At 44.1% G+C, this 22,266-nt stretch overlaps 2 protein-coding genes across 2 annotated transcripts in view; one reads left to right on the forward strand and one right to left on the reverse strand.

Annotated features, from left to right (window-relative positions):
• Positions 1-14,261, reverse strand: part of KLHDC1 (kelch domain containing 1) — a 42,508-nt gene extending 28,247 nt beyond the window's left edge. The window contains exons 1-5 of the mRNA XM_089662507.1: positions 13,908-14,261; positions 5,282-5,352; positions 4,969-5,086; positions 2,413-2,531; positions 288-366 (exon numbers count right to left, since the gene is read on the reverse strand). Coding sequence (XP_089518633.1) covers positions 288-366; positions 2,413-2,531; positions 4,969-5,086; positions 5,282-5,352; positions 13,908-14,006 — 486 coding nt within the window. The 5' untranslated portion in view covers positions 14,007-14,261. The remainder of the gene's footprint in view (positions 1-287; positions 367-2,412; positions 2,532-4,968; positions 5,087-5,281; positions 5,353-13,907) is intronic.
• Positions 14,262-14,363: 102 nt separating this feature from the next.
• Positions 14,364-22,266, forward strand: part of POLE2 (DNA polymerase epsilon 2, accessory subunit) — a 33,028-nt gene continuing 25,125 nt past the window's right edge. Inside the window, exons 1-4 of the mRNA XM_089662506.1 lie at positions 14,364-14,502; positions 20,085-20,185; positions 21,812-21,887; positions 21,983-22,060. Of these exons, the coding sequence (XP_089518632.1) occupies positions 14,435-14,502; positions 20,085-20,185; positions 21,812-21,887; positions 21,983-22,060 (323 nt within the window). The 5' untranslated portion in view covers positions 14,364-14,434. The remainder of the gene's footprint in view (positions 14,503-20,084; positions 20,186-21,811; positions 21,888-21,982; positions 22,061-22,266) is intronic.

A 22,266-nucleotide genomic window follows, 5' to 3' on the forward strand; every position in this document is an offset into this window, starting at 1 on the left:
AAAATGAAATTCGTGGCCAAGAATTTTCTTTTCTTTCCAGGTCTCAGCTCATGCTCATTTCTTTTTCAATTACATTTCTTTCCAACATGTCCGATCACTCAAATTCGATGGTTGCTCAAAAATCGCCTGTTGCTGTTGCCCAATAATGGTGTAAAATTCAATAAAAAATTCTTAGAAAAGATATTCAAAAGAAAATTCTTTTGAAATTCAACCCATGTATGGTCTCCTTAAGGATGGGAACAATTCTAAAAATGAATGAAGATTAAAATCAAACTTTGCCACATTACCCATGATGCATCATGTACATCGAAGCAATCGCCTAGTTCGCTGTGTCTTCGGCATCCATAGCCTCCAAAATAAACTAACCTGGAAATGGAACAGTACACTTATTAGTTATGTGGGTAAAGTGAAAGAACATATAAGTGACAATCCCCATGCAAAGTGATGGAGTTGGTAGATAGGTTATATATGAAATACAATAAACCAAACACAGTTAAAAGTGATCTCCACTTTGTATGAAAATATACCTGATGCTTTAGTTGTTAAAGCCCAATTCCACTTTATTTTTTTTAACCACTTGCCCTCCTGAGGATTTACCCCCCTTAATGACCAGGCCTCTTTTTGCTACTCGGCGTTGCACTAATTCAACTGATAATTGCGCGGTCATGCAATGCTGCACCCAAATGAAATTTACGTCTTTTTTTTCACACAAATAGAGCTTTCTTTCAGTGGTATTTGATCACCTGTGCGCTTTTTATTTTTCACGCTATAAACAAAAAAAGACCAAACATTTTGAAGAAAAACGATATTTTTTACTTTCAGCTATAAAAAATATATAGTAAACTCAAAGTTAGTTATAAATTTAGACCAAAATGTATTCTGCTACATGTTTTTGGTAAAAAAAAATCCCAATAAGTGTATATTGATTGCTTTGTGTGAAAGTTATAGCGTCAACAAACTATGGTATAGATACTGCAATTTACGCCATTGTTTTGCTATACAGCGCTGCGCTAGTTTAACGGATAATTGCGCGGTCATGCAATACGGTACATAAATGAAATTTACATCCTTTTTTTTCCCATAAATGAAGCTTTCTTTCGGTGGTATTTGATCGCCTGTGCCGTTTTTATTATTTGCGCTATAAAAAAAAAAGGCTGACAATTTTGAGGAAAAAAAAACAATATTTTGGACTTTTTGCTATAAAATATGTCCAGTAAAAAAAAATTTAAAAATCAAATTTAGTCATAAATTTCTGCCAAAATGCATTCTGCGACATGTCTTTGCTAAAAAAAAAACTTAATACGTGTAAATTAATTGGTTTACGTGAAAGTTAGTGTTTACAAATGGCGGAAAAGATACTGGGATTTTTAATTTTTTTTATACTAATAACGGCGGCGATCAGCGACAATACAACAAGGTCCAATCTCCCTGGAAGGTGTCTGGTCGGGGACTATAGACCTCCAAATGGTTGACGCGTTTTGACTATGTTGGTGTCGGCTCTGAGGAAGAGGCATCGCCTCAAAATGTGTCAGCCATTGGGTGGTCTATAGTCCCCGACCAGACACCTTCCAGGGAGATTGGACCTTGTTGTATTTCTTATGATGTGCCTTTGACTTTTATTCCTTTGTGAGTATATCACATTTTATACAATAAACCAACTTTTAAAGGTAATGCATTAGGCCTGTGCGCCCTTTCTTTGTCTTTCTGCATGCAGTTCATTTGGATTCCCCTGGTCCATTGAGGGCAGCAAGGCGTGCATTCCATAGGCTATCCATGTATGGTTACAGTCACTGCGGAGTCCATCGTCCAGCACAGGTACAAGCATTTGTTAGTTTTTCTTCAAGTAAAGCTCACCTCCAGCCTGGCCATCTTCCCTGCTTGCCCCTGGAACACCCCCTCACTACCTTTTTAAAAGCTTTATATACATACCTTTTTTCCAGCAGTCTTCTGTCCGATCCCGTGATATGGGTCCTTTTCTTCATCACAGCGGGTGGATACTGAATGCCACAGAAACCATTGCCCATAAATAATGTTATGCCATTCCTTGTAGCATTATCCTAGAAGTCCAGGACAGCTTGATTAAGCACTCTCAGGGGCGCGGATCCTTGACACCTCAGATTTACAGGAATTGGGTAGAATGACGCTAGGAGACAGTGCCGGAGACAAGGTGAATATTGCAGTGAAAGCTGCACTTTGCTAACTTTCGCGAGTCAATTGATTAATCATCTGATAACTTTTTGCAGTATACCTTTTGTGAACTCACCCTAGACCCCATGTCTTATGCCTAGAATCCACCAACAGATTAAAGGAACAAGTGGGTGATTAGGTTTGTCAGCACTGACCAAAAACTGTCTGTGGAGTTATCAGTGGTCATGATGTCGCACAATTCATTTTACTGTGTTCCTCACTCACCAATCTTTGTACGTCCAGCAGGAAAGCTTGTCTCGTGGGGTTGGTGGCTTTCCTTGAAAATTCTTTACATGTTTCCAAGTGAACACTCCACTCCCTGAGTGCAAGTCCATGTAATACAGCTTTAAAATAAATAGATATCTCAGAAATGACAAATTCTCATGCTACAAGATACAATCATTTCAAGATCAAAGAAACTAATACTGGTATTTTATATAAGTTCCAATTTAAAGTGACCACTGTAAAAAAAAGTTTAACCACTTGCCCTCCAGAGGGTTTACCCCCCTTCCTGACCACACCATTTTTTGCATTACAGCGCTGTGCTACTTTAACTGACAATGGTGCGGTCATGCAACGCTGCACCCAAATTAAATTTATGTCCTTTTTTCCCACGAATAGAGCTTTCTTTCAGTGGTATTTAATCGCCTGTGTGTTTGGTTTTTTTTTGCTATTGAAAAAAAAAAAAAGACTGACAATTTTCAGAAAAAAAACAATATGTTTGACTTTTTCCTATGTCTAGTAATAAAATTTAAAAAAATCACGTTTCATCAATAATGTACGCCAAAATGTAGTTTGCTACATGTCTTTGCAAAAAAAAATCCCAATGCGTGTAAATTAATTAGTTTACATGAAAGTTATAGCGTTTATACTGGGATTGTTTTTTTTTTTTTACTAGTAATGGTGGCGATTAGCGACTTATAGCAGAACTGCGGTGGGCATTCTTACACTGGGGAAAACTGACTTGATGTCATAGACATTCCAAGTGACACCAATACAGTGATCAGTGCTAATAAAAAGCACGGACACTGTTCTAATGGCACTGGGCGATCAAAAGGTTAACTGTGTGCTGTTTTACATAGTGGGCTGTGTCTGTGTTTCACTGTAAGCACACTGCTTTGTATGGATGTGCTATGCAGAGCCAGGCAAAGCAGTGTGCAGGAGCTGACAGGGTAGAGAATTATTGTTTACAAACAATTCTCCCTCCCCGTCAGAGATGTTCGGCAATCACCAGGTGCTGGCGAGTAATCACCGGCTGGGACCCGTTGTTGGACAGCCGAGGCCACGAATGGCGGCGTGAGTAGGGTGCGCACGTGAGCCCCTGGAAATGCAAAATCACATATACATACATATATACATACATATATTATATATACACACACACACATATATATATATTATATATATACACACACACATATATATATTATATATATATATACACACACACACTGCATGTTGAAATTATTAGTATTATTATACAGTATTTATAAAGCACCAACAGTTCGCTCAGCGTTGTACATTACAAATGCGTGTTTTATATATTACAACATATATGAAAAATATTTTTAAAAATATCTATTTTTTAAATATATTCTTCAGATGTTTTTTAACATATAAACATTTTTTTAAAGACATACAAAATATTTGAAATTTATTTTTAAAAATATTTTTCATATATTTTGTAATAAAAACACATTTCAACACACACACACACACACACACACACACACACACACACACACACACACACACACACACACACACACACACACACACACACACACACACACACACACACACACACACACACACACACACACACACACACACACACACACACACACACACACACACACACACACACACACACACACACTGAATATGGCCAAAATTGTAGTATTTCAAATATATGTCAATATATTTGGGAAGAATATTTTTAAAATATATTTCAAATGTATTTTTCTTGAATGTGGGCTTATATCTCCAAAGGGCCGCATATTATATTTATTACATGTAATGCTACAGAAAACTGTCACAGACTAAAGACTTACTAAAGGAAATGGTAATAAATTATTCTATTAGAGTGGTTAGAGACTGAAGTCATGCTATAGAAGACTAGGGACATGTTGCATGAGACCACTGGACTTTACTACAATAAAGGGACCCTTTACAAATCAATGCTCCCCCCCGACTGCTGGGGCCCAAGGGCCGCACTTCAAACAGCGAAGGCCCACATGTGACCCTCATGCCACAGGTTGGGCACCAGGGATTTACAGTATGCTGAATCAGCATACTGTCTTACCCCCAAAACATCTTCTCCTCCCACTATAGTGTAAACCAGCACAGTCCACATGACAGTGGCAACTCTGCTCTGGATTCAGGAACGGTGCAGCATTGTTGGCCTCCTAACAAGTCACAGGAAGCTGCATTAGAAGGAATTGACTGGCAGAATCAACAGTTATTTTTGGGACTTTGCAGGGGGATTACATCACATATTTGTTTAGTGACAGGCCATAGTTCTATTTTAAATAAAATCATATACTCCACCATGGCACTACCTGCATGGCGTTTGCATATTCCTCCCACACTCCAAAAGACATGCTGGTGGTTAATTGGCTCCAATCTAATTGGCTCATACCCTAGTATGTATGAATGTAAGTTAGGGACCTTAGATTGTACGCTCCTTAAGGGTTAGGGACTGATGTGAATGTATAATATATATGTAAAGCGCTGCATAAATTGATGGCGCTATATAAGGACCTGAAATAAATAAAATACCTGATTGCTGTATCCTTTGTCATCATATCCTCCAAAGATATACAATTTACCATTCAGACATGCTCCACAACTCCCAGACATTGAAGGGGGCAAGTCTCCGTCTGTAAAATGCACCTTCCTGCAATGTGCAATCATGAGACTCATTATTGGAATGAAAAGTAATAAGACTCAAATGTCATTTTTACAGAGGAAATACGTATTTGTTTATTAAACATTTGTTTATGTAAAATAGCAATGCTTGCAGGGGAGTATGAAAACCCTGCAACGTGTTTCAATGACTGGGGAAATTAAATCTGAATAATTAATAACTTACCATAACCCGCATTCACTGTCATAGACCCAGATTTCATCCTTTGCCAAGTAAACTTCGTTTTCTTCAATTGTCTGTAAGAGATGTAAAAAAAAAAAAAAATTGAATGTGGGGATCAATTAAAAATAATTTAAGGTATATTAAGGGAACTAATATAATCTCTTCAATGTCTCCCCTGAATCTGACCAAAATCAATAGTCCCCATCTGTCCCCAAATGGTACTCATTAGCTTTAAAGTCTTGAACGTAATATGGGAGCAGTTTTAAAAAAATAATTTCTGATAAAAAAAATTATTAGCCCATAAGACCTCATACACACAGGTCGTTTTCTAAACTCTCCTAGAAGCCTTCCTCATTGCAGCAGCGTTTTGGCAGAAAAAAAAACAGCTTGACGCTTGTAAAAGTGTGTAATGCTTTTAGCCGCGTTTACCTGCGTCAAGTGTTTGGGCGTTAATTTCATTAGCCAGAATAATTCTATTAGCTAATTCTATTAGCATTAATATGCGTTTACAAGCATTGATCATTTTTGCTGCCCAAAATCTGCTGCTCCTGGACGCACTGGCAGTGTGTTTTTTCTTCCTGCCACTAAACACTGCTAAAAGCCTATGTACAGTATACATAGACACATCACACAGGCTAACATACAGAGGAGTTTGGAGGCCAGAAAAAAAACAAAAAAACAAAAGTCAGTCAAAACATAAAAATCACTACAGCACTCAAATCAGGATGCTGGACACTGTCCTGCGGTACAAGTCGCTCGTTCAGGTGCAGCCCTCCTCAGATCGGGGAATCTTCAGACCACTAAAATACCCCCAGGAGTGCGCAAGCTTCTCGTGCATTACTATAGAAGAAAAATATTTTAATAAAATAGTAGACAAATGGTTACGGACAAATCAAATGTAAAACCAGGCATATAGCGGAGGAAGGGAGTAGAGCTCCCGAAACGCGTCAGTTTTTCAACCATATAGGTTCCTGGAGGGGACCCCATTGCTCCACACTGAAGCTCTTTGTTATATGCCTGTTTTGTAAGTGCCCATTTGTCTACTATTTTCTTAAAATATTTTTGTACTACAGTAATTCACAGGGAGTGTTTTCCGCAGCGTTTTGCATTTTGCAGAAACACCGTACAGTCCATTTAACATGATTTCCTATGCAAATGAACATGTCCATTCACATCTTCGCATTTTCACCCAGTGTGTTTTTTGGAAAGGGTCAGGGACTTTTTGAAAGCAAAAATGCCTTTTTGGTTCTATAGACTTCAATGGAAATGCTGTAAAAAAGCATGTAGTGCATTTTTGCTGCATTTTAAATCTGCCTAGCAACAAGAAAAATAAAAAAATGGGGAAAAAAAAATGCAAAACATCAAAAACGCCGCAAAAATGCGAAATGCAATGTAGAAATGGGTCATACCGATAAGGGTTTTTCCATGCTTGGTACACGAAGGACAGACTCCAACTCAGAATAGGAAAGGGAGAGCAGACTGACAATTAATGGGGCCCCCGGGCAATAGGAAATCATGGGGCCCCTGTGTCCTTGCCCACACTCAAATAACACCCAAACAAAGCCTATAAAAAAGGTACCAGGGGCATTTCATGGGGCCCCCTACTGACCCCAGGCCCTCGGGCAATGCCCGAGTGCTCGAATGGTCAGTCCGTCCCTGGGCATGGGAGACCTGAAGGTATCTGAAGTAGGAATGCGGGGGCAAACTGAATTTAGCTTGAAGGCTGGGAAAAGAAAGGAGCTCACCACGACCCGTGATGTGCTCCAAGGTTTTAATATGGTTTTAATATGGTATTTAGCCCATAATTGGGGGTCTGGGAGGGAGGCAAAATGTGGACGAGAAAGATTTTACCACAGCGGAGTATGAGGGGAGCAAGTGTTAGGGGGAAAGATTCCAATCTAAGCCCCGCTTCCCAGGCCCGGAGGGTGGTACGCATAGATGGGGTGAGACAATGTGGTGATCTGGGACCCCTAAACACTAGAAACTGTAGAGCTTCCAAGGATTGTAGAATCGCTGCCTGCAAGACAATAGAAGTGTTGGAAAGGTCTGGCTGCATCCACCAATGTACAGTAACCAGTTGAGCAGCAAGGAAATACCGAAAACAGTCTGGCATAGCCAAACCTCCCCTGTCTGTAGGTCTAGTAAGGGTAGAAAATTTAAATCTGGGAGGCTTGGGACCCCAATGGAAGAGAATAAGCAATGCAGTTTCACAAAGAAAGACTTAGGAAGCCACTGAGGGGAATTGCGAAACAAAGAAGTAAATTTGTAGAGAACTTTCATCTTTAACAGATTAATTCAACAAATCAAAGACAGGTAAATTACTCCACGCCTTCAGTTTTAACTGGACCTCAGACAGAACGGGGTGAAGATTCAGTTCTGCATAATCCATAGCTGACCCGGACACGACCACCACCCCCAAATAAGTAAATTTATCAACCCACTGCAAGGGAGAATCAGGGAAGGTGGAGGCCAAGGCTCCGGCATCCAACGGAAAAAGCAATGATTTATGCCATTTAACTTTAAAACCCGTGAAATTAGAGTATGAGTTCATGAGAGACAGTGCCCCCTGGAGAGAAGGCCCAGCATCATTACAAAACAATAAGATCAACAAGATCGTCTGCATAAAGGTCCACCCTCTCCTCCAACCATCCCACCCGGAGACCAACAAGATCAGGGGAGACCCGAAGAGCTTCCTCTATAGGCTCCAGGGCAAAGGGGGCTAGGGAGAGGGGGCACCCCTGTCTAGTGCCACATTGTAAACCAAAGGCAGCCAAAAGTAGTCCACCCACCCGTATCTTAGCCAAGGGTCTCAAGTAAAGGGTTAGCAACCAATCAATAAAACGCAAGGGAAACCCCATCCGACGCAACACTTCTCACAGGTAGGCCCATTCCACAGTATCGAAGGCTTTTTCCATATCCAACGTAGCCACAGTATAGGAGCCCCCATTCAGGTGAGTCGTATGGATATTATAGAACAGGTGACAGATGTTAATATCTGTAGATCTACCCGATATAAAACCTGTCTGGTCCAAACCAATTAAGGAAGTGATCACCTTGTTCAGCCTAATGGAAAGAAGCTTAGTAAGGATTTTAAATGCACTGTTAAGAAGTGCAATGGGCCTATAGGAAGCGCAAAATTTGGGGTCCTTACCCGGTTTGTGAATCAACACAATATGAGCCTCAGACATAGAAGGATGCAAGGTGCCAACGTGTAAGCAATCCTTATATAAGGACGTGAGCATGGGGGCTAAAAACTCCACAAGGGTCTTGTAAAAAATCCATCAGAATACCATTGGGTCCAGGAACCTTACCATTAGGGAAGGAGCCCACAGCCATGGAAACCTCCTCCACAGTAATATCCGAGACTAACAGAGCGCGCTCAGAGTCAGAAAGCCATCCAAAGGCCAACAGGTCCAATAGGGCGACCAAGCCCGAAGGGTTAGGATCTGAATTGGTGGAGGAGGAATAAAGAGAGGTATAATACGTTTCAAATTCGTGCAATATATCCTCCTGGGAAGTCATCTCCCCATCCACAGTACAAACTTCTGGAATTACAGTGAGAGGCCTATCATGCTGCGACATCATTGCCAATAACCTACTACTTTTATCCCCAAATTCAAAAAATTCCTGTCCGCAGGCCTGGACATCCAACCTAGTAAATTCTGACAAGTGTAGATGCAATTCTCGGCGAGTCAAAAAGAGGAAGTCGTAATTATTTGCAGTGGGGGTAGATGAGTAATTGATGGAGGCCTATGTCACCTTATCTTGTAACTGAGATGTAAGTACAGAGTTCAGCACAAACAACAGATATATATAATCCCCTACTATGTGCCTTAAAGGCATCCCAAACCATGGCAGGAGAAGCTGACCCAGCATTCTGCTCCCAGTAATCCCGTAGTCCCAGTGGGATGCATTCCACAGACAGTATGATGGATCCACTTGGGATGCAGCCTTTAAAGAGGCCCATTACACAGTTGCCGAGACCGGAGTGATAATCTAAGGGGGCCTTGGTCTGATAATCTCGCTGGAAGGTAGCTAGCCTCCTGTACATCACCAAGAAGTGAAGGGTTAGCAAATGCTAAATCGATACATGAGGCAGTCCTGTGAGGTGGGGAGAAACAGGAATATGCCCTATAACCTCAACTTGTTTAATTAAGCTTTGGCAATAAAACTTGGAAGCTGATTGGTTTCTGTGCAGAAGTGAGCCTGATTTTTCACCCTCCAGCTTTAGTAAATAAACCACAATGTCTAGGTCTTGTGGGAAGGTAACTAAAATTGCCTAGCCCTTAAGAGCAGGAGTGGGTGGTATTGTAGCCTAGTGATCATTCTCACAGCGGGGTCTCAAACTCATAGTGATAATCAGGTCACCACTCCCAAAGGGTGAGGACACTGTGGGCTCGCTTCCCTCCGAACCCTCAGTCAGACCAGGTAGCACCGCTAAAACCAGGAGGCATTGGGCTTCTTGGAATCCTCCATACCAGGGAAATACTGCCATCACACACACCTTACCCAGTGGGCACTTAACCCCTTCACGCCAAAGGGTAAAACAAATCTTAAAGCCTCAGTAAAATTTTACATGTGTTAGTAAAACTGCACATATCATCACAACTACTTTGTACATCCAGGTGAATTATACCTTGTTTTTTTTCAGGACAAATTGGCTTTCATTTGATGGTAAATGGTAATGGATATCCACTGATTTTTTATTATCACAGGAAAGCTGGCTCATTTAGTAAAAAAATCATCAATTTAGCTGTGTGTTTCTTGTTACTACCATAACCTACCACAAGAAAAACTAAATAAATTTTCCAACTCTTGACGATCGCAGCGATACCATATACACCGCGTTCCAAATTATTATGCAAATTCTATTTAAGTGTCACAAAGATTAAATATTTTGTTTTTCAGTTTAACTCATGGATGGCATTGTGTGTCAGGGCTCTTTTGATCACTGAAAACAATCTCGGACACCTGTGATAATTAGATTGGCCGGTGAGCCCAATTTAAGCAAAAACTACTAAAGGAGGGTGTTCCACATTATTAAGCAGAGCACCATTTTCAAGCAATATGGGGAAGAAAAAGGATCTTTCTGCTGCCGAAAAGAGTGAAATCGTTCAATGCCTTGGACGAGGTATGAAAACATTCGATATTTCACGAAAACTTAAACGTGATCATCGCACTATTAAGATATTTGTGGCTGATTCAGAGCACAGACGGGTTGGTGCAGATAAAGGCACATTGAGGAAGATTTCTGCCAGATCCATGCATTGGATCAAGAGAGCAGCTGCTAAAATACCATTACATAGCAGCAAACAGATATTTGAAGCTGCTGGTGCCTCTGGAGTCCCACGGACATCAAGGTGTAGAGTCCTCCAGAGTCTTGCAACTGTGCATAAACCTTCTATTTGGCCACCACTAACCAATGCTCACAAGCAGAAGCGGCTGCATTGGGCAGAAAAATACATGAAGCCTAATTTTCAAACAGTCCTGTTCACTGATGAGTGCTGTGCAACCCTGGATGGTCCAGATGGATAGAGTAGAGGATGGTTGGTGGACGGCCACCCTGTTCCAACAAGACTGTGACGTCAGCAAGGCGGTGGTGGAGTCATGTTTTGGGCCGGAATAATGGGAACAGAGCTGGTCGGCCCCTTTAGGGTCCCCGAAAGTGTAAAGATGACCTCTGCAAAGTATGTGGAGTTTATGACTGACCACTTTCTTCCCTGGTACAGAAGGAAGAACTATGCTTTCCGTAATAAAATCATCTTCATGCATGACAATGCACCATCTCATGCTGCAAATAATACCTGTGCATCAATGGCTGTTATGGGGATAAAAGGAGAGAAAGTCATGGTGTGGCCTCCATCCTCCCCTGACCCCAATCCTATTGAGAACCTTTGGAGCATCCTCAAGCAAAAGATCTATGAGGGTGGGAGGCAGTTTACATCCAAACAGCAGCTCTGGGAGGCTATTCTGACATCTTGCAAACAAATTCAAGCAGAAACTGTCCAAAAACTCACAAGTTTAATGGATGCAAGACTTGTGAAGCTGCTATCAAATAAGGGGTCCTATGTTACAATGTAACGTGACCTGTTCAAATGTTTAAAAAGTTAAAATGTTGTTAAAAGTTTGATTGAAATAGCTTTTGATTTCAGTAAATATGCTGCAAACACAACAAATGACAATTTTCAGTTCTTTACAACCTAGAAAGTGTTTTGAAACTTACTGTGCACATTTTGTTTATTTACATAAAACACACTGATACCAATTTAAAATATATATATTTTTTAAATCCTGACCTTTGACCCTGACCTTAACCCAAACACTAACCCTGGCATTGAATTAGATCAAACCGTGATCTAGGTATTTTTTTATTTTTTAAAATGTATTATGTATTTTTTTTTTTTACAAACAGTTGTTTTTTTTTCTCTCTGCAAGGAGAGAGAGAGATACAATGTATCCTGCATTTAGATGAAAAAATTGCAGCAGGTTGTACTTTTGATGTAAGCACAGGAAGTGACCGCACTGCTGTAAACCCGGAGCCTTTGGAATACGTGGCGATTACTGCGCATGCGTTCTGGATATGTTCTAAAAACGCACCAGAAAGCATCTGGTTGGAACCAGCCCAGGAAGTACGCCACAATCTCAGCGTTCACTGTACACTTCTGCATGCACTTTTTTTAGTATTTATTCAATTGTTTTTTTTGCAATAAGTTGCATTTCCATGTGTTTGTGAGCGTTCATGTACGCTTGCGTGCATTTGTGCTGCATTCCGATGTGAAACAAATGCAGCATGCTGTGCTTTTTTTATTTTTTAAATGCAAAGCAACAAGGTAACCTAGAATACATTCATTCTTCTTGCATATGGGTTCGTATTGCATTTATGTTGCATTTAAAAAGGCACCTGTTGGCATCTGGTATAGATGAGTCTATAAAGTTCACAAGCATGTGACCTTCTTTTATGTATTTTGTGTACAAATCCAAAAAGCGTGCATCTTCCCGGGTGCTCGTGTGTGCGTCCAAAAAGTGCTGACGGGCTGTTACACGTCATTGATTGGCTAAGCAGACCCTGATCAGCCCTATCACCTCCACCCCTCCCCCCAGTGCTGTGACACATGCACCCCCATACCTCCTCCCCCCAGTGCTGTGACACATGCACCCCCATACCTCCTCCCCCCCAGTGCTGTGACACATGCACCCCTGTACCTTCTCCCCCCCTGTGCTGTGACACATGCACCCCCGTACCTCCCCCCCCCAGTGTTGTGACACATGCACCCCCGTACCTCCTCCCTCCCCAGTGCCGTGACACATGCACCCCCGTACCTCCTCCCCCCCCCCCCCAGTGCCGAGACACATGCACCCCCGTACCTCCTCCTCCTCCCCCCCAGTGCCGTGACACATTCACCCCCATACCTCCTCCTCCTCCCCCCCACTGCCGTGACACACTCACCCCCATACCTCCTCCTCCCCCCCACTGCCGTGACACACGCACCCCCATACCTCCTCCTCCCCCCAGTGCCGTGACACACGCACCCCCATACCTCCTCCTCCCCCCAGTGCCGTGACACACGCACCCCCATACCTCCTCCCCCCAGTGCCGTGACACACGCACCCCCATACCTCCTCCTCCCCCCACTGCCATGACACACGCACCTCCATACCTCCTCCTCCCCCCCAGTGCCATGACACACGCACCCCCATACCTCCTCCTCCCCCCCAGTGTCGTGACACACGCACCCCCATACCTCCTCCTCCCCCCCAGTGCCATGACACACGCACCCCCGTACCTCCCCTCCCCCCAGTGCTGTGACACATTCACCCCCATACCTCCTCCTCCCCCCAGTGCCGTGACACATTCACCCCCATACTTCTTCCTCCCCCCCAGTGCCGTGACACATTCACCCCCATACCTCTACCCCTCCCCCCCCAGTGCCGTGACACATGCACCCCCATATCTCCTCCTCCCCCCAGTGCCGTGACACATGCACTCCCATACCTCCTCCTCCCCCCAGTGCTGTGACACATGCACCCCCATACCTCCTCCTCCCCCCCGTGCTGTGACACATGCACCCCCATACCCCCCCCCCAGTGCTGTGACACATGCACCCCCATACCTCCCCCCCCCCAGTACTGTGACACATGCACCCCCATACCTCCTCCTCCCTCCCAGTGCTGTGACACATGCACCCCCATACCTCCCCCCCAGTGCTGTGACACATGCACCCCCATACCTCCTCCCCCCCCAGTACTGTGACACATGCACCCCCATACCTCCTCCCCCCCCAGTACTGTGACACATGCACCCCCATACCTCCTCCTCCCTCCCAGTGCTGTGACACATGCACCCCCATACCTCCTCCCCCCCCAGTACTGTGACACATGCACCCCCATACCTCCTCCTCCCTCCCAGTGCTGTGACACATGCACCCCCATACCTCCCCCTAGTGCTGTGACACATGCACCCCCATACCTCCTCCCCCCCCCCAGTACTGTGACACATGCGCCCCCATACCTCCTCCTCCCTCCCAGTGCTGTGACACATGCACCCCCATACCTCCCCCCAGTGCTGTGACACATGCACCCCCATACCTATGACACACGCACCCCCATACCTCCTCCCCCTCTCTCTTACCACATATCCCCCCCAGACATAGAGGCAATGCTGGTCCATGGCGGCGCAGTGGCCGCTCCTCTCCTCCGCCACACTGTAGCTTTGTTGTGGAGAAGCCATGAGCTGTCAGACCTTCCCCAGCTGTCACCAGCCGTCTCCAATGACAACAGAGAGCAGAGGACGGACCGCCGGAGGGGACACACCGCGCACAGATCGGCAGCTGTGACTTCTTTATTCTATCCCACAGACTAGAGTCACATTACTAATACCCCGCCAGGGCCTGCTAGCATTATCGTGGCTCTCCTGGTATTTACAGTCCCGTAAAAGCAAAATTATTATTAGACCCGAATGTTACTATTGTTATAGGGGAAAAATATGTATCCTGATTAGAAGGCGGTGTTATGGAATGTCTGAGCTGATGGCTGGTCTCCGGAAAAATGGCGGATTAACGGGGACAAGGTAGGCAGAGCTCTAGTGTCCGGCCGCGGAAGTTTGCCGGGGACGTCACGGCCAGCTGTTTGCCTGGGATTTGGCGGGAAGGCTTGGACATGGCAGCTGACAGGTTGAAGAGTAAAGTGAGCTCGGCGTTTAAAATGCACGGCCTGCTACTGAGGGCGTGAGTATACCAGGGGAGAGGACATGGAGGGGGAGGTGCTCTGTTTATTGGGGGGACAGCGAGGCCCAAGATAACCCCCTTAATGGCAGTCTAGAGAGCTACTACTGCTGATTCCTCAGTCTGGGAATGCTGGTCACCTGGCTGTCATTCTGATCTTCTCAATACATTGACACTATGAGGCATAGACCTGTGCATTGCGTTTAAGGCAGCTGGTGGCTCTGTGTGTGTAAAACATACAAAAATAGCCACCGTTCAGCGTCCCTGGTTACCACCACCGAGGGGCGGATGACCATTTGAAACTTGGGCACTGCCCGAGGGCCCGGGGTCAGTAGGGGGCCCCATGAGATGCCCCTGGTACCTTTTTCATAGGCTTTTTTGAGTTTGGGCAAGGACACAGGGGCCCCATGATCCCCTATTGCCCGAGGGCCCCATGAGTTGTCAGTCCGCCCCTGCCACCACCCCAATCATATTGTCCCCAGCAGCAGGCGCAGTGTCCCCCCGGCGACGGCGGCAGCAGACCCAGTGTGCCCAAGGATGGCCGCAGCAGGCGGCCCATTGCCCCCGACGGCCACCTCCGCAGCAGGCGGCCCATTGCCCCCGACGGCCACCTCCGCAGCAGGCGGCCCATTGCCCCCGACGGCCACCTCCGCAGCAGGCGGCCCATTGCCCCCGACGGCCACCTCCGCAGCAGGCGGCCCATTGCCCCCGACGGCCACCTCCGCAGCAGGCGGCCCATTGCCCCCACCCGACGACGACTACCTCCGCAGCAGGCCCGTTGCCCCCCCCCCCGATGACTACCTCCGCAGCAGGCCCGTTGCCCCCCCCCCCGATGAGGACGACCTCCGCAGCAGGCCCATTGCCCCCCCGACGACGGTCACATCAGTGCTGTGTTGCCTTTGCCTGCATCCTACACTAACCCTGGCCTGTTTATTAACCTGGACCAATCCTTTGTTCCCCGACCACGTCTCTTTCTTCCTCCTGAACTGACCTATCTCCACCTCCGACTGACTACGTTCCTTCGTTACACCGGTCCCAGCCATCCCCTGTGGACAACTGCACTCATGGAACCCAAGGGACTCTTTTGTCTTTTTTTCATTCCTGGGAGCAGTCACATACCATTAGGCTAGGCTTGCTGGACTTCTAGGAACGGGAACTGCTATAAGTGACGCTACATTAAGCTATATTCCCTGACCAGTCACGTAGAGGCAGTCATTACAGTACATTGGTTTTGATACAATTAATTTATTTGTGTGATACACAAGATATATTATCCAGTAAATAATCAGTCCAGACATTGAAAAAGTCTCATAGGTGTTGTCGCTATATCCAGGACAAGTAGCAGAATGTGTTTTGGGTTGTAATTCTAAGTATGTCCATGCTGTGTGTGAGAAATATCTTATTAAACTGACAACTTTGTGTACAAAAACATTCATTTTCTTTCTGCATTTTTCAAAAATTTGTGACAATAAATGAAGTCTTCAAAAAGACTCCATATGCCTCTTAAATAATAACTTGGGGTGTTTACTCTCCAAAATGTGGTCATTTTGTGGATAATTCCATTGTCTTGGTGCTCCAGAACCTTCAAAAATGTAATAGGTAGTCAGGAAATGGGATGTAATGTATGCCCTTGGTACACCTGAAGGTGCTCCTTGGATGTTGGGCCTCTCTACGTGGCTAGAATGTGAAAAAGTCTCATACGTGGTATCTCCATACTTGGGAGATGTAGCAGAATGTGTTTTCTGGGTATAATTGTAAGTATGCCCATGCTGTGTGTGAGAACTTGTTAAAATGACAACTTTTTAGAAAAACAAATTTTTGATTTAATTTTATTTTTCAAAAAATTGTGACAATTACAACTTCAAAAAACTCACCGTGCCTCTTACTAAATACCTTGCAGTGTCTTCTTCCCAAAAAGGGGTAATTTGAGGGGTATTCGTACTGTCCTGGCATTTTAGGGCATCAAGAATTGAGATGCTATCAGTACATCTGTCATGGTGAGAGGTCAGGTTCAGAGACCAGTAGCTATAGCAGCAGACCAACCAACAGGATAGGTAAACAAGCAGGTCACCCTGGGAGATGACACAGGCTCACCTGAGGTACGGGGTCTAAGCATTAACCGGTATTCACCAGAGCTCCTGATGGTGGAGATGGATTTTGCTGCGTGTTAGTACCAGGTCGCAGTTCTCAGGATCGCCCCACCAGGAAGTGAGCAAGCCAGGATCCAGTAGCTGGTATGGCAGGTAGGGATCTAGCAGAAGCGTAGTCAGTAGACAAGCGAAGGGTCGGTAACAAGCGGTAGCAGGTTGGGATGAGGCAGAATCGTAGTCAAGGAACAAGTCAAAGGTCGGTAGCGAAGGTATGGACGGCAGCAGGAAAGACAAAGCGAGATACTGGCTGAAGAAGGCACAATAATCTGGCAACCAGGAAGTGCAGAGACATGGCTTAAATCAGGAAGTTCATGGGAGGAGCAAGGGGTTCAAGGTTCATCAGAAAACAAGGCACAAGGCAGGATTGTCCAATAGATCAGGAAGGGTATTGTCCAGCATTCCAGGTAGCTCAGTTACTGCCTGACACAGTAGAGGTCCCAGGTTCAAGTCCAGGCCCTGACAACATCAGGACTGATGAATCTTCAAATATATATATATATATACACTTTTGGTTTTTTTTTACTTTTTCACACAGACTAAACCATATATACTGATTTGGGTTATTTTTTTACTGAAGAAATGAAGCAGAATACATTTTGGCCTAAATTTGTGAAGAAAGATTATTTGCTAAATTTGTTTAACAAAGACAAAGACTTTTTTTTCCCAAAAAATTTTCAGTCTTTTTATGTTTATATAGCAAAAACTAAAAAAAACCCAGTGTTGAATAATTCCACCAAAATACATTTTATTTGGTTAAAGTGGTAAACAAAAGCAAACAAGGGCGCACTCTCATCGCGCATTACCGTGGTACACCACAAATTTATTTAGAAAACATATAGATGTATACTTACAAACCAAAGAGAATAAAAACAGCAGATAATCCATAATGTCAGTCCAATGGAATACTAGACCAGTGGTGGGCAACCTTTTTTTTCAACTGAGCCAAATCTCGCCAAAACCACGATTGAAATTTATTTTGAGAGCCACATTTTTAAAACTAAAAATACATCTCCCATAGTAATTCATCCCCCATAGTAATTCATCCCCCATATAGTAATTCATCCCCCATATAGTAATTCATCCCCCATATAGCAATTCATCCCCCATAGCAATTCATCCCCCATAGCAATTCATCCCCCATAGCAATTCATCCCCCATAGCAATTCATCCCCCATATAGTAATTCATCCCCCATATAGTAATTCATCCCCCATATAGTAATTCATCCCCCCTATAGTAATTCATCCCCCCTATAGTAATTCATCCCCCCTATAGTAATTCATCCCCCATATAGTAATTCATCCCCCATATAGTAATTCATCCCCCATAGTAATTCATCCCCCATATAGTAATTCATCCCCCATATAGTAAGTCCCCCCTGTGTCAATTCACTTACCTTTGCTCCGCGCGTTCCTCTCGCCGTGTTCCCGCGCCGTTCTGGTCTTCAGGGCGGACTGTGAGAGGAGAGTTCGTCACGCTGCCCCGCCTACATCCTGGCTGCCCCGCCTACATCCTGACAGCTGCAGAGTCCTGACTTTTGGGGCGGCCGCCCGAGAGGAGGGAGGGGAGCGGCCGCCCGAGAGGAGGGCGGGGAGCGGGCGCCCGGCACACAGAAGAGCCGCATTTAAGTTTGTAAAGAGCCGCATGTGGCTCGCGAGCCGCGGCTTGCCGACCACTGTACTAGACCCTTATGAATATGAATTCTCCCATATACACTGGTATCATCTGCAGATCATTGCTCCCAGTGCAGAAGTGCTTGTGCTGGTTTATAATCTGACCAGCATATTTCTCTGGTGAGTTTATTCATTCTATCTGGTGGTGGGTGTGTTTATTCACATGAAGGTTGAATATTGAAGACAAAAGCACTTTTATGTATATTATTGGTGTTGAACATTTTATATATATTTTTTCACAATTTGAGTTTATTGAATGAGTCATACAAGGACACTTTTTTTTTTTCTGGGAACAATTTATTTTTGATTGATTATTTATTTTGTTCATATTGATTTTAATATATGATTGGCTAAGGATTTATTTTAGTGTAGTGAAAGTGCCTTTCTTTGATTTATATGTACACCTTGTTAAGGGTTGGGTGAGCTGCTCTTTCAAATTTGCATATTAATTTGCACATTGGTTGGTTGATTGATATTTAGTGGCGCTGTCCATATTCTAATTATAGGTCTGGGATAAAGTTGTGGAGACGTTTAAGCAGGGTTAGTTTCTTAAAAAATATCCCAAGCTTTGAACATCTCACGGAGCACTGTTCAATCCATCATCTGAAAATGGCAGGAGTATGGGACAACCGCAATCCTACCAAGACATGGCCGTCCACCTAAACTGACAGGCCAGGGAAGGAGAGCATTAATCGGAGAAGCAGCCAAGAGGCCCATGGTAACTCTGGAGGAGCTGCAGAGATCCACAGCTCAGGTGGGAGAATATGTCCACAGGACAACTATTAGTCGTGCACGCCACAAATCTGGCCTCTATGGAAGAGTGGCTAGAAGAAAGCCATTGTTGAAGGGAAGCCATAAGAAGTCCTGTTTGCAGTTTGTAAGAAGCCATGTGGGGGACACAGCAAACGTGGAAGAAGGGGCTCTGGTCATATGAGACCAAAATTGAACTTTTAGAACTAAAAGCAAAACGCTTTGGGTGGTAGAAAACTGCACATCACCCTGAACACACCATCCCCACCGTGAAACATGGCGGTGGTAGCATCATGTTGTGGGGATGCTTTTCTTCAGCAGGGACAGGGAAGCTGGTCAGAGTTGATGGGAAGATGGATGGAGCCTAATACAGGGCAATCTTAGAAGAAAACCTGTTAGTCTGCAAAAGACTTGAGACCGGGGCGGAGGTTCACCTTCCAGCAGGACAACGACCCGAAACTCACAGCCAAAGCCATAATGGAATGGTTTAGATCAAAGCATATTCATGTTAGAATGGCCCAGTCAAAGTCCAGACCTAAATCCAACTGAGAATCTGTGGCAAGACTTGAAAATTGCTGCACAGACGCTCTCCATCCAATCTGACAGAGCTTGAGCTATTTTGTAAAGAAGAATGGGCAGAAATGTCCCTCTCTAGATGTGCAAAGCTGGTAGAGACATCCCCAAAAAGACTTGCAGCTGTAATTGCATTGAAAGGGGGTCCTACAAAGTATTGACTCTGGGGGGCTGAATACAAACGCCGCCACACTTTTCACAGATTTATTTGTAAAAAAATTTGAAAACCATTTATCATTTTCCTTTCACTTCACAATTATGTGCCACTTTGTGTTGGTCTATCACATCAAATCCCAATAAAACACATTTATGCCTTTGGTTGTAACATGACAAAATGTGGAAAATTTCAAGGGGTGTGAATACTTTTTCAAGGCGCTGTAGAACACTTATTGAATAGCAGACCCTTTGTGAATAATGTACATGTATGTTCTATCACACAGAGAAGCCAGTAAATATCTTATCGAAGCGCTAAAGTCTGTTAATGAAGTGGAGCTTGAAGATGTCATCGACAGTATTATTGATGCTATTGAGAAGCAGCCGCGTGAGTATAACTTCTCTATTGGGGTCTTTGCACTCAGTACTAATAACATATAACTACAGGAAACATTTTTTTTTCTTAGTTATGGATAGAGTGGAGATGGATTATTATTATACAGTATTTATAAAGCGCCAATGGTTCGCTCAGCGCTGTACATTACAAAGGGGGACAGAACATGTGACAGAACAATACCAATACAATGCAAAACATGAGGGGATTGAGGACCCTGCTCTTTCGAGCTTACACTCTAGGAGGGAGGGGATGGTGGCACAGGCGGAGATAGCTGTGGGGGATGGAGTGGTAGGAAGAGTGGAGGAGGTCGGCAAGTTAGTAGGGGGTGGGGTAGGCTTCCCTGAAGAGATGGGTTTTCAGGGTGCGCCTAAAGGAGAGGAGAGTAGGTGATAATCTGATGGGTTGGGGCAGGGAGTTCCAGAGGATGGGTGACACCCTGGAGAAGTCCTGGAGGCGGGCATGGGAGGAGGAGACCAGGGAACTAGAGAGAAGGACGTCTTGTGAGGAGCGGAGAGTGCGTGTTGGGTGGTACTTGGATATTAGGTCAGTGATGTAGTTCGGGGCAGTATGGTGGACGGCTTTGTACGTCAGTGTTAGGATTTTGGTTAGAATATTTGTCAGGTTTTTTTTTTGTTTGGGGTTTTTTCGCTACCTCTTTCCCTGTTAAGGAGATTCGCTTTCTGTATTTCTCCTTTTTACCATTATCACCAAATGTGAAAGTAAAAGGAAATTTAGAATTTTGGGTTGTCCCCAGAACAGTGATAGAGGGGAAATCTTCCAGGGGTTATAACTCTCCCTTACTCTATCCAAAATTAAAATGCTTTAACACCCCATCTTCCTGGCAAAAAGTTCCTGTGGTAAAAAAAAAACAAAAAGCAAGTATAATCTGTATTTTCATGGAAAGGTTTCTTCACAGTAAGAGCTGTGAAAATGTGGAATAGACTCCCCCAAGAGTTGGTTCTGGTCAGCTCAGTGGATTGCTTTAAAAAAGGCCTGGATTCTTTCCTAGATACACAGAATATAACTGGGTACTAACATTTATAGGTAAAGTTGGTCCAGGGAATATACGATTGCCTCTAGGGGGATCAGGAAGGAATTTTTTCCCTGCAGGAGCAAATTGGATCATGCTTTGCTGGGTTTTTTGCCTTCCTCTGGATCAACTCTGGGTATAGAATTATAACTTTTTTTTTTTTTTTTTTAATGGTTGAACTGGATGGACTTTTGTGCAGATTAACTATGTAACTATTTTGTGCATGTTTACATGTGTATAGACACATAAACATCTGTATACATATAGGCACGTAAAAATTCTCAGGTGCTTCTTCTTGCACCCAGGATTGAAGGGGGGAACACATATGTTAATTCAATACTGCAACCAGCCGTTGCATATTTCAGCTTGCAGTAGATTTTGCAGGGCTGGACGTTGCACGTGTCTCCCAGGAGCACGGAAATGTTGGGCTTTGATACACAGGGACTATACACGCCCAATATGCACAAGTCCTAATACTTCCCTCCCTGGCAGGTGGCACAGGTGGAACAAATTTTGCTTTGTTCTTGAGCTATGGGGCCATTCAGCACTTCATATTGGTGATTGATGTATATATTGAATTGTTTTAGTGTCTTCCAACATGATCGAGAAGTCAACAGTAGAAACTGCAGTACAAGAATGCAGCCGGTCCTGTGATGAAACAATGTAAGCTAACCTTCCTTGTCTCATATTTACGCTTCTTGTATATACTCTTGTTCATGTTTATATTTGTTTTTTTTTTTGTTTTGTTTTTCTTCTAGAGAACACATATTCAATATTATTGGAGCATTTGATATCCCACGTTTCATTTACAATTCAGAAAGGAAGAAGTTCCTCCCGTGAGTAACTTTCTATGTTTTTCAGATGGCAGCTATGCGGCAATATATTGTGCATGTCTTTGTACTCTCAATAAAGCTTTGGGCCTATGAACTCTTTCCCCTCCCTCATCCCTCTTTCCTATCCCCTATTAGACTCGGTGCTTATTCAATTGTTTTTGAAATGTTGCGTGGTTTGTTTTAATTGCGGTGCCATGCAGAATATGCAG

The sequence above is a fragment of the Staurois parvus genome, unplaced genomic scaffold (assembly GCF_062004578.1).
Source record: "Staurois parvus isolate SC_StPar_1 unplaced genomic scaffold, SC_StPar_1.0 ptg001483l, whole genome shotgun sequence".
Lineage (NCBI taxonomy): Eukaryota > Metazoa > Chordata > Amphibia > Anura > Ranidae > Staurois > Staurois parvus.